General features: G+C 41.2%; 1 protein-coding gene across 1 annotated transcript in view; it reads right to left on the reverse strand.

Moving 5' to 3' along the window:
- The window catches only part of LOC128693249 (metaxin-1), a 97,773-nt gene extending 76,944 nt beyond the window's left edge, over positions 1-20,829 (reverse strand). Inside the window, exon 1 of the mRNA XM_070081611.1 lies at positions 20,671-20,829. Within this exon, the coding sequence (XP_069937712.1) occupies positions 20,671-20,745 (75 nt within the window). The 5' untranslated portion in view covers positions 20,746-20,829. The remainder of the gene's footprint in view (positions 1-20,670) is intronic.
- Between the last annotated feature and the right edge of the window lie 2,298 nt (positions 20,830-23,127).

Consider the following 23,127-nt stretch of genomic DNA (forward strand, 5'->3'; position numbering starts at 1 on the left):
TATGTTGTGGTCTTACTGGGCTGAGGTGGATGGTAGAGGTTCTGGTACTGAAATCGATGGTTGTACTGGAGTGTCTAACTTTAAGTCATTCAGACAGTCAGTCAAGTCATTCAGTAAGTCAATCAAGTCATTCAGTAAGTCAGTCAAGTCATGCAGTAAGTCAGTAAAGTCACTCAGTAAGTCAGTCAAGTCACTCAGTAACTCAGTCAAGTCACTCAGTAACTCAGTCAAGTAATTCAGTCAAGTCACTCAGTAAGTCAGTCAAGTCATTCAGTAAGTCAGTCAAGTCACTCAGCAAGTCGGTCAAGTCACTCAGTAAGTCAGTCAAGTCACTCAGTAAGTCATTCAGTCAGTCAAGTCACTCAGTAAGTCAGTAAAGTCACTCAGTAAGTCATTCAGTCAGTCAAGTCACTCAGTAAGTCAGTCAAGTCATTCAGTAAGTCAGTCAAGTCATTCAGTAAGTCAGTCATGTCACTCAGTAAGTCAGTCAAGTCACTCAGTAAGTCAGTCAAGTCACTCAGTAAGTCAGTCAAGTCATTCAGCCAGTCATTCAGTAAGTCAGTCAGTCACACAAACTCATGTTTACCTCTTTTTCTGTGTACAAAGTAACATGTCATTACGGCTACTGGTTATCTCTTGTCTAATATCTTTGTTTCTTTGTTAATTCTAAGACTTAAGTGCTTATACATTTTCTTGCCACTTTCAGCAACACTGGTATGGCTACTGGGTGTCATGATTGCTTGGCAGATACAAGATATATATAATAAGTAAAATATCATAACGCAGTTCACAAACACAGCTGCCTTGTGGCAGAGAAAGATTGGACACGTACGAATTATGAACGCTGGGATGGTGGGGTGGTGCCGTGGAATGGCAAGGGATGGCGGGAGGGCTCCCCGGCTGCTCCACGACAAGGCAGCCACTTGAGCAAAAGAGAACTTTTTTTTCCCTCCCACAAACTGAATGGTGTTAATTTAATTTTATGATGTGTTAAATAAAATTGTGCCGCAATTCTTCAATCATGCAATACCTGAATCATGCCAAATAAACTCATGCCAAATGATGGTCTACTGTATATAAAAATGTGCAATGTTCATATGTGATGTACACGTTTAATAATAATCACTCTTGGGCACAGTCGTATTTAAGACATTTTCATTACTCCATCTATGGTATTTTCTTCAAAAATACATGTACACCTACCATCCGACTTACAACCTGCTCGACTTACGACCACTCGGCTTACGACCGTGCTTTTTATGCCAAATTTCTGGGAAATAAACAACTATTTGTGTTGTACAGTGTTTATCCTATACAGTGGACCCCCGCATAACGATGGCATCGCATAGCGATTTTTCCGCATAACGATTACTTTTATCGGAAAATTTTTGCCCCGCATACCGATTAAAAACCCGCATACCGATTTTCGTCCGAGACGCGTCCAATGTGCCCTCAGCCAGCCTCACATGTGCCGCTCCGTCCCATTGTTTACCAGCCAGCCTCCGCGGTAACATCCAAGCATACACTCGGAATATTTCGTATTATTACAGTATTTTCGGTGCTGTTTCTGGAAAATAAGTGACCATGGGCCCCAAGAAAGCTTCTAGTGCCAACCCTACACCTCAAAGGGTAAGAATTACTATAGAGATGAAGAAAGAGATAATTGATAAGTATGAAAGTGGAGTGCGTATAGCCGACCTAGTCAAGCTGTACAAGAAACCCCAATCAACCATCGCTACTATTGTGGGCACCAGAAAGACAATCAAGGAAGCTGTTCTTGCCAAAGGTTCAACTGTGTTTTCGAAACAAAGATCGCAATTGATGGAAGATGTTGAGAGACTCTTATTGGTGTGGATAAATGAAAAACAGATAGCAGGAGATAGCGTCTCTCAAGCGATCATATGTGAAAAGGCTAGGAAGTTGCATGACGATTTAATTAAAAAAATGCCTGCAACTAGTGATGATGTGAGTGAATTTAAGGCCAGCAAAGGTTGGTTTGAGAGATTTAAGAAGCGTAGTGGCATCCATAGTGTGATAAGGCATGGTGAGGCTGCCAGTTCGGACCACAAAGCGGCTGAAAAATATGTGCAGGAATTCAAGGAGTACATAGAAACTGAAGGACTGAAACCTGAACAAGTGTTTAATTGTGATGAAACAGGCCTGTTCTGGAAGAAAATGCCAAGCAGGACCTACATTACTCAGGAGGAAAAGGCACTCCCAGGACATAAGCCTATGAAAGACAGGCTTACTTTGTTGATGTGTGCCAATGCTACTGGTGATTGCAAAGTGAAGCCTTTATTAGTGTATCACTCTGAAACTCCCAGAGCGTTCAGGCAAAAGAATGTCCTCAAGGATAATTTGTGTGTGCTGTGGAGGGCAAACAGTAAGGCATGGGTCACTAGGGAATTTTTCTATAACTGGTTACACCATGCATTTGCCCCCAATGTGAAAAATTACCTAACTGAAAAGAAATTAGAACTTAAGTGCCTCCTGGTGTTAGACAATGCCCCTGGTCATCCTACAGACGTGTCAGAGCGACTTTATGGGGACATGAGCTTCATTAAGGTGAAGTTTTTGCCTCCTAATACCACTCCTCTCCTGCAGCCCATGGACCAGCAGGTTATTTCCAACTTCAAGAAACTGTACACAAAAGCTCTGTTTGAAAGGTGCTTTGTAATGACCTCAGAAACTCAACTGACTCTAAGAGAGTTTTGGAGAGATCACTTTAACATCCTCAATTGTGTAAACCTTATAGGTAAGGCTTGGGAGGAAGTGACAAAGAGGACCTTGAACTCTGCTTGGAAGAAACTGTGGCCAGAATGTGTAGACAAAAGGGATTTTGAAGGGTTTGAGGCTAACCCTGAGAATCCTGTGCCAGTTGAGGAATCCATTGTGGCATTGGGAAAGTCCTTGGGGTTGGAGGTTAGTGGGGATGATGTGGAAGAGTTGGTGGAGGAGGACAATGAAGAACTAACCACTGATGAGCTGCTAGATCAACTTCAACAGCAAGAGGCCACACCTGAGGAAATTGCTTCGGAGGAGGGGAGAGAGAAATTGAAGAAGTTGCCTACTTCAAAGATTAAGGAAATCTGTGCTAAGTGGCTTGAAGTGCAAACCTTCATGGATGAAAATCACCCTCACACAGCTATTGCAAGCCGTGCTGGTGATTATTACACTGACAATGTTGTGAAACACTTTAGGCAAGTCATAAAGGAACGAGAGGTACAGGCCACTATGGACAGATATCTTGTGCGAAAGAAGTCCAGTGACTCTGAAGCTGGCCCTAGTGGCATTAAAAGAAGAAGGGAAGTAACCCCAGAAAAGGACTTACTACCTCAAGTCCTAATGGAAGGGGATTCCCCTTCTAAACAGTAAGAAGATATTGCTCTCCCCTCCTCCCATCCCATCAATCATCACCAGATCTTCAATAAAAGTAAGTGTCATTTAATTGTGCATGCCTTTTTCAGTTTGTGTGTATTAAAATTAACATTTCATGTGGTAAAAAAAATTTTTTTTCATACTTTTGGGCGTCTTGCACGGATTAATTTTATTTCCATTATTTCTTATGGGGAAAATTGATTCGCATAACGATTATTTCGCATAACGATGAGCCCTCTTGCACGGATTAAAATCGTTAACCGGGGGTCCACTGTACCTTACAGTATAAAATACAGTACTAACAGCATAAAAAGTAAAGTAAAACATGAAATACCAAAATAAAACAATAAAATAAAGTCATTATAAAAATGTTTTGTTGATATTCAGTAGTAAAGTTCGACTTACGACCATTTTGACTTACGACCGGTTTCTCGGAACCGAACTCGGTCATAAGTCAGATGGTAGGTGTACATATACAAGAAACACTTTACATAGCATATAGCATATAAACATGCAATGTTTATATGCTATCGAGTGGAGAGTCGGGTGGAGAGTAAACATTACGTTTTCTCTGATTCAGTGCTGGAGAAAACTGAATAAGTAACCACCCTTTGTATGCGTTTGTTTACAATTCTCAGCATGAATTATTCATTACTTTTCCCTTTGTTGATGATGGCATCTAAAGGTAGCTGTTACAAACAATTAAACTCAGTGAACATGGTAATAATATGGCTGTGTAGTGTAGCCCAGGGGGGTTACATTACACAGGGGGGAGAGGGAGTTGGAGATTTCCAACTCCATCTTCCCTCCTGCCTTCTTCAATATGCCAACAAGAGTCTTCAATAAAGGTATGTAATGTTCATTTATCATTAAAATTTGTGTTTTATATTTATTTCTCATTGTTTTCTGTAAGTAAAACTATAGTTAATCTTTAAAAAATCTACTTTTTGTTAATATTTTTGGGCATCTGAAATGGATTAAATGGATTTACATTAATTCTTATGGGAAATATTATTTCGGTTATCGGCCTTTTCGGATTTAGGCTGACCTTCTGGCATGGATTAAGGTCGATAACTGAGGGTCCACTGTATAATTTGTTGACTGTGAAATGAAGCCCACACACCACAAGTATGGGAAGTAAATACATGAGAAAGCCAGAACATAATCCACTAACTCACTATAAAGCATAACCAGCTGAATGATTCAGGCAGGGACAATGATGATCCTCCCATTTTAACTTCTACCTCATAAGAATGTTGCTCACCAAAAGACAGCCTTGCAAGATCCGACTCTTAACTTCCAAGTGAGAAAAACAAGCATACAAATCTTCAAACATGGCAAAACTGCAGTGCAGCATTTGATCACATCCTCACAGCCACACAGCAGAGGAAGTATCAGCCAATGTGGTCCAGAGTGCAAAGGACAAGTGAAGTAGTAGCAGCAGCAACACACACAGCAAGAGGCATTCTTGAGCTTCCCCAGTGCTCAGACTTAATGACCAAAGCTGGGGTGTGGCTCCAAAAGGATCCAATAGTGCTTGCTGACTTTGCACCTCCAGACAGTGTCTGGTTCTATGCAGTTGCCACACCCTTCGAGCCCAGTGTGGGCAGGGTTTGTGGCAGCCCAAGGTACTTAGCTTCTCCCTCTGAACCCCATGGGGGTAGCAAATGGGGCTAGGCCTGGAGACAGCTAGTCCCAGATGAAGAGGTACTTGTACCTCCTCCCATGGCAGACGTTGGTCAGACACACTCCCACGACAGGGAGCCAAGGCTGGGCCACCTCTTAGAATAGGCCCGGGCTAGGCGATTAAACCGACAAATCTACTGCCTACCTACAATGTGGTCTATGCAAATCTGAGGCATCAACAGACTTTAAATAGGTTATTATTATTCAAGTTTTACAAACATAACATACCTACGTTTTTACAATTTTGTTGAGGCAGATGTTATGTTATTGGTACACAAAATTCTATTATGCTGATTTAAACTTTTATTGTATGCAGATGATAGTGTTCTGCTACTTGCAGAACACTTTACCATTACTGGAATTGGTTATTAGATAAACTATTGCTTTACTAAGGAAAAACTAGTTCTCATACAATGTCATTCAGAGTATTTTTAAGCATGGGACTCTGCATTAACAAAAAAACTGAGAGACTACAAATTAGCCAGAGTAAAATGCTGAGATTCATCCTGGACCTGTGCCTAAGAGAGCATGTAGGCCAGGATGAATTAACTGGGAATGCTTAATATTGAGACAGTAAAGGGCTTCTTACTGCAGAGTCCCTGTTACCACTCTGCATGGACTCTCCTCTGTGTGGCCTTGTGCACATTCAGAATCCAGTCTTTGACCCTACCTCTCCTCAATGAGGAGAACCTGGCCTGTACCTGTGCCTTCTTGCTGGCTTCAGAACACAGTTGGGACATATAATACATGCAGCCATTAGTCAACTTCCTTCCACTTTGGTTGAGGTTTTTTTTTCTAGGCACTGTAAGGCTGGACTGGATGTAGTGTCAGTGGTCCTATAACCTCCAACATTAGCAACAACAACAACAACAACAACAACAACAATGACAGGGTAAGACATCTGAAGCTAAATTACGTTTACAAAATTGCTTACTATAAGTGTCCAGAATATCTTGCTGGAAATTCTGTCAAGGTTAGGAACCAAATCCAGTATGGTACTTGGGAAAGTTAAGAGTGCTGTAGCAACCACAGTAGGTGGCCAGGCCTCACACACGTGTAGTAAGCACAGTAGGTGGCCAGGTCTCACACACATGTAGTAACCACAGTAGGTGGCCAGGCCTCACACACATGTAGTAACCACAGTAGGTGGCCAGGCCTCACACACGTGTAGTAACCACAGTAGGTGGCCAGGCCTCACACACGTGTAGTAACCACAGAAGGTGGCCAGGCCTCACACACATGTAGTAACCACAGTAGGTGGCCAGGCCTCACACACGTGTAGTAACCACAGTAGGTGGCCAGGCCTCACACACGTGTAGTAACCACAGTAGGTGGCCAGGTCTCACACACATGTAGTAACCACAGTAGGTGGCCAGGCCTCACACACATGTAGTAACCACAGTAGGTGGCCAGGCCTCACACACATGTAGTAACCACAGTAGGTGGCCAGGCCTCACACACATGTAGTAACCACAGTAGGTGGCCAGGCCTCACACACATGTAGTAACCACAGTAGGTGGCCAGGCCTCACACATATGTAGTAACCACAGTAGGTGGCCAGGCCTCACACACATGTAGTAACCACAGTAGGTGGCCAGGTCTCACACACATGCAGTAACCACAGTAGGTGGCCAGGCCTCACACACATGTAGTAACCACAGTAGGTGGCCAGGCCTCACACACATGTAGTAACCACAGTAGGTGGTCAGGCCTCACACACCTGTAGTAACCACAGTAGGTGGCCAGGTCTCACACACATGTAGTAACCACAGTAGGTGGCCAGGTCTCACACACATGTAGTAACCACAGTAGGTGGCCAGGCCTCACACACATGTAGTAACCACAGTAGGTGGCCAGGCCTCACACACATGTAGTAACCACAGTAGGTGGCCAGGTCTCACACATGTAGTAACCACAGTAGGTGGCCAGGCCTTACACACATGTAGTAACCACAGTAGGTGGCCAGGTCTCACACATGTAGTAACCACAGTAGGTGACCAGACCTCACACATATGTAGTAACCACAGTAGGTGGCCAGGCCTCACACACCTGCAGTAACCACAGTAGGTGGCCAGGTCTCACACACATGTAGTAACCACAGTAGGTGGCCAGGCCTCACACATATGTAGTAACCACAGTAGGTGGCCAGGCCTCACACACATGTAGTAACCACAGTAGGTGGCCAGGCCTCACACACATGTAGTAACCACAGTAAGTGGCCAGGTCTCACACACATGTAGTAACCACAGTAGGTAGCCAGGCCTCACACACATGCAGTAACCACAGTAGGTGGCCAGGTTTCACACACATGTAGTAACCACAGTAGGTGGCCAGGCCTCACACACATGCAGTAACCACAGTAGGTGGCCAGGCCTCACACACCTGCAGTAACCACAGTAGGTGGCCAGGCCTCACACACATGCAGTAACCACAGTAGGTGGCCAGGCTTCACACATGTAGTAACCACAGTAGGTGGCCAGACTTCACACATGTAGTAACCACAGTAGGTGACCAGGTCTCACACACATGTAGTAACCACAGTAAGTGGCCAGGCCTCACACACATGTAGTAACCACAGTAGGTGGCCAGGCCTCACACACATGTAGTAACCACAGTAGGTGGCCAGGCCTCACACACATGTAGTAACCACAGTAGGTGGCCAGGCCTCACACACACATGTAGTAACCACAGTAGGTGGCCAGGCCTCACAAACCTGCAGTAACCACAGTAGGTGGCCAGGCCTCACACACATGTAGTAACCACAGTAGGTGGCCAGGCCTCACACACATGTAGTAACCACAGTAGGTGGCCAAGCCTCACACATGTAGTAACCACAGTAGGTGGCCAGGCCTCACAAACATGTAGTAACCACCGTAGGTGGCCAGGTCTCACACACATTTAGTAACCACAGTAGGTGGCCAGGCCTCACACATGTAGTAACCACAGTAGGTGGCCAGGCCTCACACATGTAGTAACCACAGTAGGTGGCCAGGCCTCACACATGTAGTAACCACAGTAGGTGGCCAGGTCTCACACACGTGTAGTAACCACAGTAGGTGGCCAGGCCTCACACATGTAGTAACCACAGTAGGTGGCCAGGCCTCACACATGTAGTAACCACAGTAGGTGGCCAGGCCTCACACACATGTAGTAACCACAGTAGGTGGCCAGGCCTCACACATGTAGTAACCACAGTAGGTGGCCAGGCCTCACACATGTAGTAACCACAGTAGGTGGCCAGGCCTCACACATGTAGTAACCACAGTAGGTGGCCAGGCCTCACACACATGTAGTAACCACAGTAGGTGGCCAGGCCTCACACATGTAGTAACCACAGTAGGTGGCCAGGCCTCACACATGTAGTAACCACAGTAGGTGGCCAGGCCTCACACATGTAGTAACCACAGTAGGTGGCCAGGCCTCACACACATGTAGTAACCACAGTAGGTGGCCAGGCCTCACACATGTAGTAACCACAGTAGGTGGCCAGGCCTCACACATGTAGTAACCACAGTAGGTGGCCAGGCCTCACACATGTAGTAACCACAGTAGGTGGTCAGACCTCACACACATGTAGTAACCACAGTAGGTGGCCAGGCCTCACACATGTAGTAACCACAGTAGGTGGCCAGGCCTCACACATGTAGTAACCACAGTAGGTGGCCAGCCCTCACACATGTAGTAACCACAGTAGGTGGCCAGGCCTCACACATGTAGTAACCACAGTAGGTGGCCAGGCCTCACACATGTAGTAACCACAGTAGGTGGCCAGGCCTCACACATGTAGTAACCACAGTAGGTGGCCAGGCCTCACACATGTAGTAACCACAGTAGGTGGCCAGGCCTCACACATGTAGTAACCACAGTAGGTGGCCAGGCCTCACACACATGTAGTAACCACAGTAGGTGGCCAGGCCTCACACATGTAGTAACCACAGTAGGTGGCCAGGCCTCACACACATGTAGTAACCACAGTAGGTGGCCAGGCCTCACACATGTAGTAACCACAGTAGGTGGCCAGGCCTCACACATGTAGTAACCACAGTAGGTGGCCAGGCCTCACACATGTAGTAACCACAGTAGGTGGCCAGGCCTCACACATGTAGTAACCACAGTAGGTGGCCAGGCCTCACACACATGTAGTAACCACAGTAGGTGGCCAGGCCTCACACATGTAGTAACCACAGTAGGTGGCCAGGCCTCACACACATGTAGTAACCACAGTAGGTGGCCAGGCCTCACACATGTAGTAACCACAGTAGGTGGCCAGGCCTCACACATGTAGTAACCACAGTAGGTGGCCAGGCCTCACACATGTAGTAACCACAGTAGGTGGCCAGGCCTCACACATGTAGTAACCACAGTAGGTGGCCAGGCCTCACACATGTAGTAACCACAGTAGGTGGCCAGGCCTCACACATGTAGTAACCACAGTAGGTGGCCAGGCCTCACACACATGTAGTAACCACAGTAGGTGGCCAGGCCTCACACATGTAGTAACCACAGTAGGTGGCCAGGCCTCACACACATGTAGTAACCGCAGTAGGTGGCCAGGCCTCACACATGTAGTAACCAGAGTAGGTGGCCAGGCCTCACACATGTAGTAACCAGAGTAGGTGGCCAGGCCTCACACATGTAGTAACCAGAGTAGGTGGCCAGGCCTCACACATGTAGTAACCAGAGTAGGTGGCCAGGCCTCACACATGTAGTAACCAGAGTAGGTGGCCAGGCCTCACACATGTAGTAACCAGAGTAGGTGGCCAGGCCTCACACATGTAGTAACCAGAGTAGGTGGCCAGGCCTCACACATGTAGTAACCAGAGTAGGTGGCCAGGCCTCACACATGTAGTAACCAGAGTAGGTGGCCAGGCCTCACACATGTAGTAACCAGAGTAGGTGGCCAGGCCTCACACATGTAGTAACCAGAGTAGGTGGCCAGGCCTCACACATGTAGTAACCAGAGTAGGTGGCCAGGCCTCACACATGTAGTAACCAGAGTAGGTGGCCAGGCCTCACACATGTAGTAACCAGAGTAGGTGGCCAGGCCTCACACATGTAGTAACCAGAGTAGGTGGCCAGGCCTCACACATGTAGTAACCAGAGTAGGTGGCCAGGCCTCACACATGTACTGCACAACAATAAAAGTATAATGGGCTGCTTGACCACGTCCAGACCAGTCTCAGTATAAGTCACCCCTTAAGGAAGGTTCCTTGATGTTGGTGAGGGGCTCTTGATTTAGGGAATTGGATCTGTGCTCCAGTTCCCCGAATTAAGCCTGAATGCCTTCCACATCCCCCCCCCAAGCGCTGTATAATCCTCCGGGTTTAGCGCTTCCCCCTTGATTATAATAATAATAATAATAATCAGTATAAGTCAGTTTAGGAAAAACAACTAAAAAAGTACGTAATGAGTGAAGCCACAGAAAAGGAGGAAAGTGATTCTTGATAAGTTAATATTTATGTAACTTATATTCAAAGGATTTCTAGTGTGGGGGAAGTTCGTGAGGCAGTAGGTAAAATGAAAGGGGGTAAGGCAGCCGGGATTGATGGGATAAAGATAGAAATGTTAAAAGCAGGTGGGGATATAGTTTTGGAGTGGTTGGTGCAATTATTTAATAAATGTATGGAAGAGGGTAAGGTACCTAGGGATTGGCAGAGAGCATGCATAGTTCCTTTGTATAAAGGCAAAGGGGATAAAAGAGAGTGCAAAAATTATAGGGGGATAAGTCTGTTGAGTATACCTGGTAAAGTGTATGGTAGAGTTATAATTGAAAGAATTAAGAGTAAGACGGAGAATAGGATAGCAGATGAACAAGGAGGCTTTAGGAAAGGTAGGGGGTGTGTGGACCAGGTGTTTACAGTGAAACATATAAGTGAACAGTATTTAGATAAGGCTAAAGAGGTCTTTGTGGCATTTATGGATTTGGAAAAGGCGTATGACAGGGTGGATAGGGGGGCAATGTGGCAGATGTTGCAAGTGTATGGTGTAGGAGGTAGGTTACTGAAAGCAGTGAAGAGTTTTTACGAGGATAGTGAGGCTCAAGTTAGAGTATGTAGGAAAGAGGGAAATTTTTTCCCAGTAAAAGTAGGCCTTAGACAAGGATGTGTGATGTCACCGTGGTTGTTTAATATATTTATAGATGGGGTTGTAAGAGAAGTAAATGCGAGGGTCTTGGCAAGAGGCGTGGAGTTAAAAGATAAAGAATCACACACAAAGTGGGAGTTGTCACAGCTGCTCTTTGCTGATGACACTGTGCTCTTGGGAGATTCTGAAGAGAAGTTGCAGAGATTGGTGGATGAATTTGGTAGGGTGTGCAAAAGAAGAAAATTAAAGGTGAATACAGGAAAGAGTAAGGTTATGAGGATAACAAAAAGATTAGGTGATGAAAGATTGAATATCAGATTGGAGGGAGAGAGTATGGAGGAGGTGAACGTATTCAGATATTTGAGAGTGGACGTGTCAGCGGATGGGTCTATGAAAGATGAGGTGAATCATAGAATTGATGAGGGAAAAAGAGTGAGTGGTGCACTTAGGAGTCTGTGGAGACAAAGAACTTTGTCCTTGGAGGCAAAGAGGGGAATGTATGAGAGTATAGTTTTACCAACGCTCTTATATGGGTGTGAAGCGTGGGTGATGAATGTTGCAGCGAGGAGAAGGCTGGAGGCAGTGGAGATGTCATGTCTGAGGGCAATGTGTGGTGTGAATATAATGCAGAGAATTCGTAGTTTGGAAGTTAGGAGGAGGTGCGGGATTACCAAAACTGTTGTCCAGAGGGCTGAGGAAGGGTTGTTGAGGTGGTTCGGACATGTAGAGAGAATGGAGCGAAACAGAATGACTTCAAGAGTGTATCAGTCTGTAGTGGAAGGAAGGCGGGGTAGGGGTCGGCCTAGGAAAGGTTGGAGGGAGGGGGTAAAGGAGGTTTTGTGTGCGAGGGGCTTGGACTTCCAGGAGGCATGCATGAGCGTGTTTGATAGGAGTGAATGGAGACAAATGGTTTTTAATACTTGACGTGCTGTTGGAGTGTGAGCAAAGTAACATTTATGAAGGGATTCAGGGAAACCGGCAGGCCGGACTTGAGTCCTGGAGATGGGAAGTACAGTGCCTGCACTCTGAAGGAGGGGTGTTAATGTTGCAGTTTAAAAACTGTAGTGTAAAGCACCCTTCTGGCAAGACAGTGATGGAGTGAATGATGGTGAAAGTTTTTCTTTTTCGGGCCACCCTGCCTTGGTGGGAATCGGCCAGTGTGATAATAAAAATAAAATAAAATTATTTATTTATTAACAATTTGAGCATACATACAGAGGTACAAAAAAATACAGATAAGAGCAGCATGCCAAAGCCACTTATACTATGCATAGCATTTCGGGCTGGCTTAAAATAAACTAAGCAATGATGAAATCAGTGATAATACATTATTGTAAACAGATAACTATAAAGCACAAATGAGTATTACAAAGACAGGTCATATGGTTGCATGCATTGTTGTACATTCAGTCGTATGGAGTATTCTGTTAGGTAGTGTATTTAAAAAATAATAAAGTTAGATTGGGTTTTAGGTTTAACATTTATGTGATATAATTGTGAGAAACATTTAAGATATACAATTTATAAGGTTCAGTTATTCAGTATTTATTTGGTTTTGGGTGAGTAAGTGATCTTTGAGAAGAGACTTGAATTTATAAACAGGTAGTGTTTCTTTTATATTTACAGGTAATGAATTCCAGATTTTAGGGCCTTTTATGTGCATTGAGTTTTTGCACAGTGTGAGATGGACACGAGGAACATCAAAGAGTGATCTGTGCCTTGTGTTATGGTCATGTGTTCTGTTGAGGTTGGCAAGGAGATGTTTGAGGGGAGGGTTAATATCAGAGTTAAGTGTTCTATGTATGTAATAGGTGCAGTAATAAGTATGGATGTTTTGTATGGTGAGTAGGTTTAGTGTATTGAATATTGGTGGAGTGTGCTGCCTGTAGTGAGAATTTGTTATCATTCTAACTGCAGCCTTTTGTTGTGTAATTAGTGGTCTGAGATGGTTAATTGTTGTTGAGCCCCATGCACAAATTCCATAGGTGAGATAGGGGTAAATAAGAGAGTGATATAGGGCCAGGAGGGCTGACTGTGGAACATAGTACCGTATCTTCGATAGTATGCCTACAGTCTTGGAAATTTTCTTAGAAATTTGTTGTATATGTGTATGAAATTTGAGTCTATTATCAAGGTGGATTCCTAAGAATTTTCCCTCTGTTAGCTTTGTGATAGGTGATCCGTTTATCATTATGTTAAGAGGGACATCTGTAGCTCTGTTACCAAACTGAATGAAGTAGGTTTTGTCAATGTTTAGTGTAAGTTTGTTAGTCTTCATCCAGGTAGATATTTTCTGTAATTTGGTATTTACAGTATTGGCTAGTGTGACTGGGCTCGGGTGAGAGAAGACGTATGTAGTGTCATCTGCAAATAGTGTGGGTTTGAGTAATTGCGAAGCATTTGGAAGGTCATTTATGTATAGGAGAAAGAGAAGAGGGCCAAGGACACTTCCCTGTGGGACACCAACTGTAATTGGTTGCGCAGAAGAGTTTGCCCCATTTGCGTACACATATTGGCTTCTGTTGCTGAGGTATGACTTGAGGTAGTTGAGGGAGTGCCCTCTTATACCATAGTGTGACAATTTTACGTGGAGCAAGTCATGGTCAACTGTATCAAAAGCTTTACGTAAGTCAATGAAGATCCCCAGTGGGACTTCTTTTTTATCTATTGCAGTGTATATATGTTCTAGCATGTGTATAATAGCATCATTAGTATTTTTATTAGGCCTGAATCCAAATTGGCAGGGGTTGAGTATGTTTTGGGAGATAAGGTAGGAGTAGATTCGTTTATGAATTAATTTTTCGAAGATTTTTGAGAGAGGGTGTAAGTTGGATATTGGCCTATAGTTATTCAACTCTGTTTGGTCTCCTCCTTTGTGGATCGGGGTGACCCTTGCTATTTTGAGTACTGTAGGGAAGGTGGAGGATTCAATGGATTTGTTAAAGAGTGTTGCAATGATTGGTGATAGCACTTGTGACAGTTTTTTGTATATAAAGGGTGGTAAGGTATTTAAATCTCCTGCCTTGTTTTTTAGTGTGTTGATAATAAGGGAGACTTCGTATGGGTTAGTCGGAGCTAGGAACAGTGTGTTCGGGTAGTTGCCGGTGAGGTAGTCATTTGGTGGGGTATCTGAGCTTGGGATTTTATTGGCAAGGTTTTGTCCTATAGTGGAGAAGAAATCATTGAGTCTGTTTGCTGTTTCTGTTGGTGGGAGTTGGGGTTCATCTGATTTTGCTAATTTTATTTCGCTATTTCGTGATATCTTTTTTGTTCCCAGAATTTCTGATAGGGTTTTCCAGGTCTTTTTTATATCACCTCGTAAGTTGGACAATCTGTTCTCATAATACAATTTTTTTGCCTTTCTTATCAGGCTGGTTAGGATTGACGAGTAACGTTTTGTTTGGTCTCTGGTTATGTGACCCATTCTGTACTGTTTTTCATATTGGTGTTTTGTATTTATGGATTTGAGAATGCTGGGTGTTAGCCAGGGACTGTTCAGTCTCTTAGCTGTCATCTGTTTAGTTTTTTTAGGGCAGTGCTTGTTATAGAGGTATTGGGTCTTTTCTAGAAAATTATTAATACATTCGTCAATATCTGTATAGATTTCTAGCTCAGTGTGCCAATCAATGTTTGCTACTGCTGTTGTGAAGTTATTAATGGCTGCCTCATTGTGAAGTCTGAAGGTGACTTTAGTAGTGTCTTGGGGTAGTTTACCAAGAGTTGTTATGAGGAAAGTAGGGTAGTGGTCTGTGGTATTATCTGTAATTATGCCTGATTTTAAAGGGGATATGGTGTTGGTCCAGATGTGGTCAAGTAGGGAAACACTAGTCTCTGTAACTCTTGTAGGTTTTGTTACTGTTGGTAGTAACATACAGTTACTCATTGTGTTTGTGAATTCAGTAATGTGTGGGTCCTGGTCTTGCAGGAGATTTATATTGAAGTCACCTGATAGTAAGTGATCTTTGTTCATGCGTGCATCAGTTATCATACTTCCTAGGTTTTGACTAAATTGACTAATGTTTGACTGTGGAACTCTGTAGATGTTTATCAATGTGAGAGGTTTTTGTAGGTATTTGGATTTGAATTTAGCTATTATATATTCCCCATGTTCATCCCTTGTGCAAGTATTAGTGATACATTCTAGTTGGTCTGAGTAGTATATGGCTGTGCCACCCCCTAGTTGGTCTGGCCTACAGTTGTGTATGGCTGTGTAACCAGGAATGGCATAGACATCTGTACTATCAGGCTTTAGCCAGGTTTCAGTTAGTGTAATGATGGACATATTGGCATGTAAGGAATTTAGTAATGCTATGAGGTCATCGTAATGCTTGCTTAAAGATCCGATATTGTAGTTAAAGATAGTTATGTTGTTGTTGGCACTGAGAAGTGCCTTTGATTGTTCTGCTGTGTAGTAATTACAGTAACTGTTTGATTCATTTAAGTCATTAAATAAGAGGTTGGTATCAGAATCAATGCTTGTAATCATAAGATTTGTAGTGAATCTATAGTTAGAATTAAGTATAAACAAAGTAAATAGTCTTAAGCTAAAAAATAGCACCTGAATTATTTAACAAATGTAAAATAATGAGCTTAGTTTTTTTTTTTTTTTTTTTTTTAAGCTAAAATAAAGGAGACAATATAAAAGGGACTAATACAAATAAAGTGATGATCAAATAATGGAGCTTGGGAATATGATAGTAGGTAGTACTATAAAGGTAATTTTTTAAAGTTAGAATTATAGTATAAAATTATAATATAAAAGGGACTAATATAGGTTGTGGTGAACAATAAAGTGGTAATCAAATAAATGAGCTTTGGAATGTAATGGCAAAATTGTGAACTTATTCTACTTTAGCACCTGAGAATAGCACCTTGATTATTTTAACAATTGTGAATACAGGAGGGCCCCACTTATACGGCAGGTTAGGTTCCAGGCTACCGCCGTAAAGCGGAAACCGCCGTAAAGTGGAACACCCTTTTTTTCCACTTATAAATGCATACAAACACTAGATAACAAGTTTACACTAACATATATTACGTTAGCAATAGAACCAGGCATCAAAAAACAATAAAAAAGTACAATACACACATAGTGCACTCATTACTTACCTTAAAATATTTATAGTCTTAATCTAGGGTGAGACAAGTAGTATTTATTGTAAGAAATCAAGTGTGGTATGTATGGTGTCAGCCAGGCTACCATACCAGGCCACCCCACCCACACATACTATTCTATGATATTTAAGCATCCCAGAGCGATAAAATGTATATACAGTTCACTCATTACTTACGTTAAAATATTTGTAGTCTTAATGTAGGGTCAGGAGTGAGTAAATGAGATAAAACGAATAAATGAGAGAGAGAAAGAATGAGTACATGAGAGGGGACAAGCGCAGAGTTATGTAAACAAACCAGGCGAACGTAAGTTTTGTAAACAAACGAAGTGTACACGTCTGGTTTGTGTACAAGTTACATTGTGTACAGGTTGTCTCTACATTGATACGGTAGAATTAATAAAGAAGAACACTCCCATTCTCATGTAACATCATTTTGAGAAGAAATGAAGCTCTGAGTGAAGGCAATGAAAATAAGTCACACTGACTTTTTTGGGTTATCCTAGGTTCTCTACACGTATGTTGTTATGTATGATAATCTATGTAACTGCATTTGTGTATACCTGAATAAACTTACTTACATACATACGAAAGGAATAATTTTCTACAGTTACCCCAAGTAACACATTTTCTCTTATGTTAGATTAGAGAAAATGTTATTCTTGCCATCACTTGTACAAGTTATGTGGCTCCCACATCTTATATTTATGTTTATTTATTCTATTGTGGGGTGTATTTATCATCTTTTTATGTTATGTATCGTGTTTATTATATAATTTTGAAAAAAAATATCATGGATGGATTAATGAAAATGTGTATATTAACGTAATATACGACATTTAATGAGACTCGGTGAGTATTGTTATTATTATTATCATTTCTAATATGGCGTCACTTGTGCAAGTCGTCTGCTACCACATCTCACATTTATGTTTATTTATTCTACTGTGGGGTGTATTTATCTTATTTATATGTTATGCATCGTGTTTATTATATAATTTTGAAAAAAATATCATGGATGGATTAATGAAATTGTGTATATTACCGTAATATACGACATTTAATGAGACTCGGTGAGTATTGTTATTATTATTATTATTATCATTTCTAATATGGCGTCACTTGTGCAAGTCGTCTGCTACCACATCTCACATTTATGTTTATTTATTCTACTGTGGGGTGTATTTATCTTATTTATATGTTATGCATCGTGTTTATTATATAATTTTGAAAAAAATATCATGGATGGATTAACGAAAATGTGTATATTAACGTAATATACGACATTTAAATGACTCGATGATTATTATTATCATTACTAATATGACGTCTGGAGACACTTACCGATTTTAATGTGTACCTGCATGCCAGCACAGTATGTAAGTTTATTTAGGTACAGGTATACATAAGTATAATTATCAGAGTATATATAAAATATGAAATAACTTTTAAAAACATTTGAAATTTTGGAGTTTCCAGACAAAATGGAGAGACTTAGTGCTTACTGAGCTCATGGAGAATGTAAACAAACAGGGTGGGGCACGGTGACCGTATTAGAAAGTCAGGTGGGGGGAGCCGTATAGCCAGTTTTGGTCATAATTTGAAATGTCCGTATTAGCGGAACGCCGTAAAGTGAAACGCCGTAAAGCGGGGCCTTCCTGTATATAAACTAGGGTAGTTATATAAAGCTAAAATAAAGGAGAAAATATATAAGGGACTAAAATTAAGTAATGGTAAACAAAGTTAAATGGACAGATGGTAGGAATTATAATATAAACTTATAATATAAAAATACAATTTGAAATGGTACTTGCAATTGCACTAGAGTCTGGTATAGGTTGTTGACAAGATCAAGATTATAACTAGATTTAAATTGACAAAATAAAATTCACAATTAAAGTACCAAAAGAATAATAGTAAAAAAACAACAATGGTAATGTCTTGGTTATAATATGATAGTAAGATGGTAGACAGGTACCCAGGTACACAGGTACAAAGGATAATATAAAGGTTGGGGTTGAATATACAAACTTGAAAATTTGGCAACAAAATGTTATGGGAAGTATAAGATAATGTTTAATGTACAAAAGTAAAATTGACTGGTAGTAAATATGGTGTTTAATAAAATTTTAGTAAGTAATAATGATTACAAAAAAGTGAAAAAGTAATGTTTATTTCATTCAATATTGCACTGGTAGTTATTCTTGGTTATATTGCAGTACAAGGTAATTAGGAGTAATCTAAGATAGTAAATGTGGTATTAAAACAGGTAAAGGTAATTAGACAAGTAATGGTTATTAAATGTCAAAAATGTTAAGAGTAAATTGAAATTTTAGTAAAAATGATAATTATTAATTTTAGTAAGTAATATCAATTGATAGTATTTAAAAAAATATGAGGTAGTAATATGGACAGAGAAAGTATCAATTCAGCTAATGTTTAAGCGAACAATAGTAAATAACAAAATCACATAAGGTGACTTATGCTTACTAGTAAAATCACAAAATGAGGTAGTTGATTATTTAATTACTAAGAGATTGCACAATGAAATTTGAACAATAATGGAGCAAAACATACACTACACTACGTAGGCTTTTAAGTTGGACATTGTTTAGTTATTCTCTGTAAGATTAGTATCCCTGAGAAATCGTGATAGATCATTCTCGTTCGTGATTGTGTACAGTTGACCTACATTTGTTTTCCTAACAAGAATTTTCCCATCCCGTGTGAAGCATTGGTGTATTGTGTCGTTATTCTCCCGCTTAAGTTTTCTGACTCTATACAGGAGGTTCTGACGTTTTTTGGTAAGACACTCGTTTATGTATACCTCTTTCTTTACTTTAATAGATGCAATTATTAAGTCTTTTTTCCTGTCATGTGAGTGGAATCTAAGCATAACACTTTTTCTACCATGGGATCCTAGTAACCTGGCTTCTTTTATTTCTGACTCGGGTACAATAACACTTGTTTGGTCCTTTATGATCTGGAGAGTAATTTCTTTACTGTTTGTTTGGTTCATATCACTGTTAACTATTACTGCGTCCGATAGTTTATCTTGCTCAGTTTTATCTTCTTGGAGAGCAAAGTAGTCACTGAACTGGTTATCTAAGTTGTTCTTCCATTCTTTTACTGCTTCTTCAACCTTTGTATTAAGAGATATTATTTGTTGAGTATGGTTATCTATGACTGTCTGGATGGTCTTGCCACAGTTAGTCATTCCTGGTGTTGTTAACTTTTGTTCAAGACTGAGGATTTTGTTCTCGAGTTGTGTCATCCTGGTGTCTTGTTTTGTTAGCGTCTCTCGAAGATTCATATTTTCAATAGCTAAGTTGGAGATGCATGTCTTTAGGGTATCTGGATCGTTGGTCATACCTGAGAGACTACTTGGTAGGTTGAATCCGGGGAAGAGAGGGGATGGGCTGGTGGCAGCCATGTTTGTTGTTATTGTTGTGGTGTGGCTTTGAGCGGTGGTGAGTGAGGTGGTTGCTGGGCCGGCGTCCTCCTGGCTATACTTGTTGAATAGTTGATTTTTCGGTGTTTTCTTGCTGGCCTTGGTGCTGTTTCCTCTTAGATTGCGCCTCATAATACTACAGGAATTGTTGTAGTTAAGAAGAAGTTGTAGTATACAAAGCTTAGGGTTACGTTGTTCGGCTGGCAGAGGGGTGTTGCTTTCGGTTTGTGTGCAGTCTTCCTTTGATCTCTATTATTTTCGATTTGTAGGTTTCACTGTTGGTAATCTTTGGTCATTCTGGGTGCTACGTTGGGTAGTGCAGTTTTGCTTGTAACTAGGTCATCATAGGAGCATTGGTAGCTCTGATAGTTGGAGAAAAGTACGGAGCTTGGAAGTCGCTGCTGCTATAATTAATGTCCATGTAATTTATATTCGACTGATATTTTCTTTATACTCATCTAATTCACTTAAATATGTTTATATAGTTTATTAGTATCTAATTATTTAAGAGCATTGTGTTAGTATTATTAAGAACTACGACAGAATAATATTTTACTAATTGTAAGGTATAACAAGGACTCCAAGGGAAACAAGTTTTTGACTTTTTTAGGGGTTATCCTGGATAATTTACACATGCTATATAAGACAGTTGTAATCATTTATAAACTGTAAAACTGAAGCAAAATAAACTTACTTAAATATTTACTTACCAATCAAGGATAAACCAATAACGTCAGACTTATTTCCATTGATTTACTATAAAGAACACTGCAGGAGCAAAGATAAATGTAAAAGTTTTTTAACCCCACATTATACTGAAATAAATAGTGTAATAAAAGGTCTTTACTTCCGTATTTACAGTTTATTGAGAGGTTTTAGCACTTACTGGTGGAAGAAAAATAAACTGGTGACCACAATTCCTATTTTTACTTATTGATAAAAACAAAATTCCCTCACCAGCATTTGAAGACTTTTTAGGTCCATGGATGGCAATCCATACTTAGCCTCGCCATGCCATACATGCAGTTCCATAATGATTTTCAATATAATTCTTTCATCAGCTTGCGGGTCGACCCTGCGGTCTTACTGCTCAGTTCTCACTAATAACCCATTACATAACAGTTTTACCAACACTTTTATTAACCAGGAAGACACTATATAAGTTTCCTCTAATGACTCCGCAAGAAAATATTAAAAATAATGATAGTTCTACTTATATTTTTATTCAAAATATATTTCAATAAAGTTATTGATATAAAAGCAAAGTTACAGAAGCCGTATCTTGTGGTAGATCAGCGCCGGCAGACGACGTTCACATCATCTACCAGATGATGGTGTTATATCTGGCAGGAAACATGACGCTCACATCATCTACCAGATGATGGTGTTATATCTGGCAGGAAACATGATGCTCACATCATCTACCAGATGATGGTGTTATATCTGGCAGGAAACATGATGCTCACATCATCTACCAGATGATGGTGTTATATCTGGCAGGAAACATGACGCTCACATCATCTACCAGATGATGTTATTATATCTGGCAGGAAACATGATGCTCACATCATCTACCAGATGATGGTGTTATATCTGGCAGGAAACATGACGCTCACATCATCTACCAGATGATGGTGTTATATCTGGCAGGAAACATGACGCTCACATCATCTACCAGATGATGGTGTTATATAAGAACATAAGAACGAAGGAACACTGCAGAAGGCCTACTGGCCCATGCGAGGCAGGTCCAAGTCTCCTACCGGCTTAAGCCAATGCACCCAACCTAGTCAGGTCAGGTCACATTGAATTAAGGGAGGAACACGGCAACCGACCTGGTAGCTCAAGCTATCAGGTCCAACTCACACCCACCCACATCCACTCATGTATTTATCCAACCTATTTTTAAAGCTACACAACGTTCTGGCCTCTATAACTGTACTTGGGAGTTTGTTCCACTCATCCACAACTCTATTACCAAACCAGTACTTTCCTATATCCTTCCTGAATCTGAATTTTTCCAACTTAAAACCATTGCTGCGAGTCCTGTCTAGGCTAGATATTTTCAGCACACTATTTACATCCCCTTTATTTATTCCTGTCTTCCATTTATACACCTCAATCATATCCCCCCTAATTCTATGGCTTTCTAGAGAGTGCAGATTCAGGGCCCTTAGTCTATCCTCATAGGGAAGGTTTCTGATACATGGGATCAACTTTGTCATCCTCCTTTGTACATTTTCCAGAGAATTTATATCCATTCTGCAATACGGTGACCAAAACTGTGCAGCATAATCTAAATGAGGCCTAACCAATGATGTATAGAGTTGAAGAACAACCTGAGGACTCCTATTATTTATGCTTCTTGATATGAAGCCAAGGATTCTATTAGCTTTATTGCGAACTCTTATGCACTGTTGTCTTGGTTTCAGATTACTGCTAACCAGAACTCCTAAATCTTTTTCGCAATCCGTAATATTAAGATCTACATTATTTAGTTTATATGTGGCATGGTTATTGTCCTGTCCAACATTTAGAACTTTGCATTTGTCTATATTAAACTGCATCTGCCACTTCTCCGACCACTGCATCAGTCTATTCAAATCTTCCTGGAGTGCTCGAATGTCCTCGTCAGAATGAATTCGACGGCCTATTTTGGTGTCATCGGCAAACTTGCCGATGTCGCTCTTTATGCCCTCATCTATGTCGTTTATGTAGATTGTGAACAGCAGGGGGCCCAACACTGACCCCTGTGGAACACCGCTCGTGACGCTTCCCCACTCTGATTTCTCCCCATTTATGCAAACTCTCTGCTGCCTATTTGTCAACCATGCCTTTATCCAGGAAAAAATTTCTCCTCCTATTCCATGTGCTTTAATTTTCCTCAATAGTCTCTGGTGTGGGACCCTGTCAAAAGCCTTACTGAAGTCCATATACACAATATCATATTCATTACCATGATCTACCTCCTCAAATACCTTAGTGAAAAAAGTTAATAAATTCGTAAGGCAGGAACGCCCCTTTGTAAAATCATGCTGAGATTCGTTGATTAATTTATGCTTTTCAAGGTGGCTACGAACTGCCTCGGCAATTATTGATTCCATAAATTTTCCCACTATGGAGGTTAGGCTTATTGGTCTATAGTTCGAAGCTAAGGACCTGTCACCTGTTTTGAAAATAGGTATCACATTTGCCATTTTCCACTTATCTGGCACCATGCCAGTTTGTAGTGATATGTTGAAAAGATTAGCCAAAGGTGTGCTAAGCTCCTCTTTACATTCCTTTAGAACCCTTGCATACAGTTCATCAGGGCCTGGGGATTTGTTAGGTTTTAATTTATCTATTTGCCTAAGGACCATGTCACTTGTGACCCTAATCGTGCACAGTTTATTATCGTCCTGTTCTACATAATTT

This window comes from Cherax quadricarinatus, chromosome 6, assembly GCF_038502225.1.
Source record: "Cherax quadricarinatus isolate ZL_2023a chromosome 6, ASM3850222v1, whole genome shotgun sequence".
Taxonomy (NCBI): Eukaryota; Metazoa; Arthropoda; class Malacostraca; order Decapoda; family Parastacidae; genus Cherax; species Cherax quadricarinatus.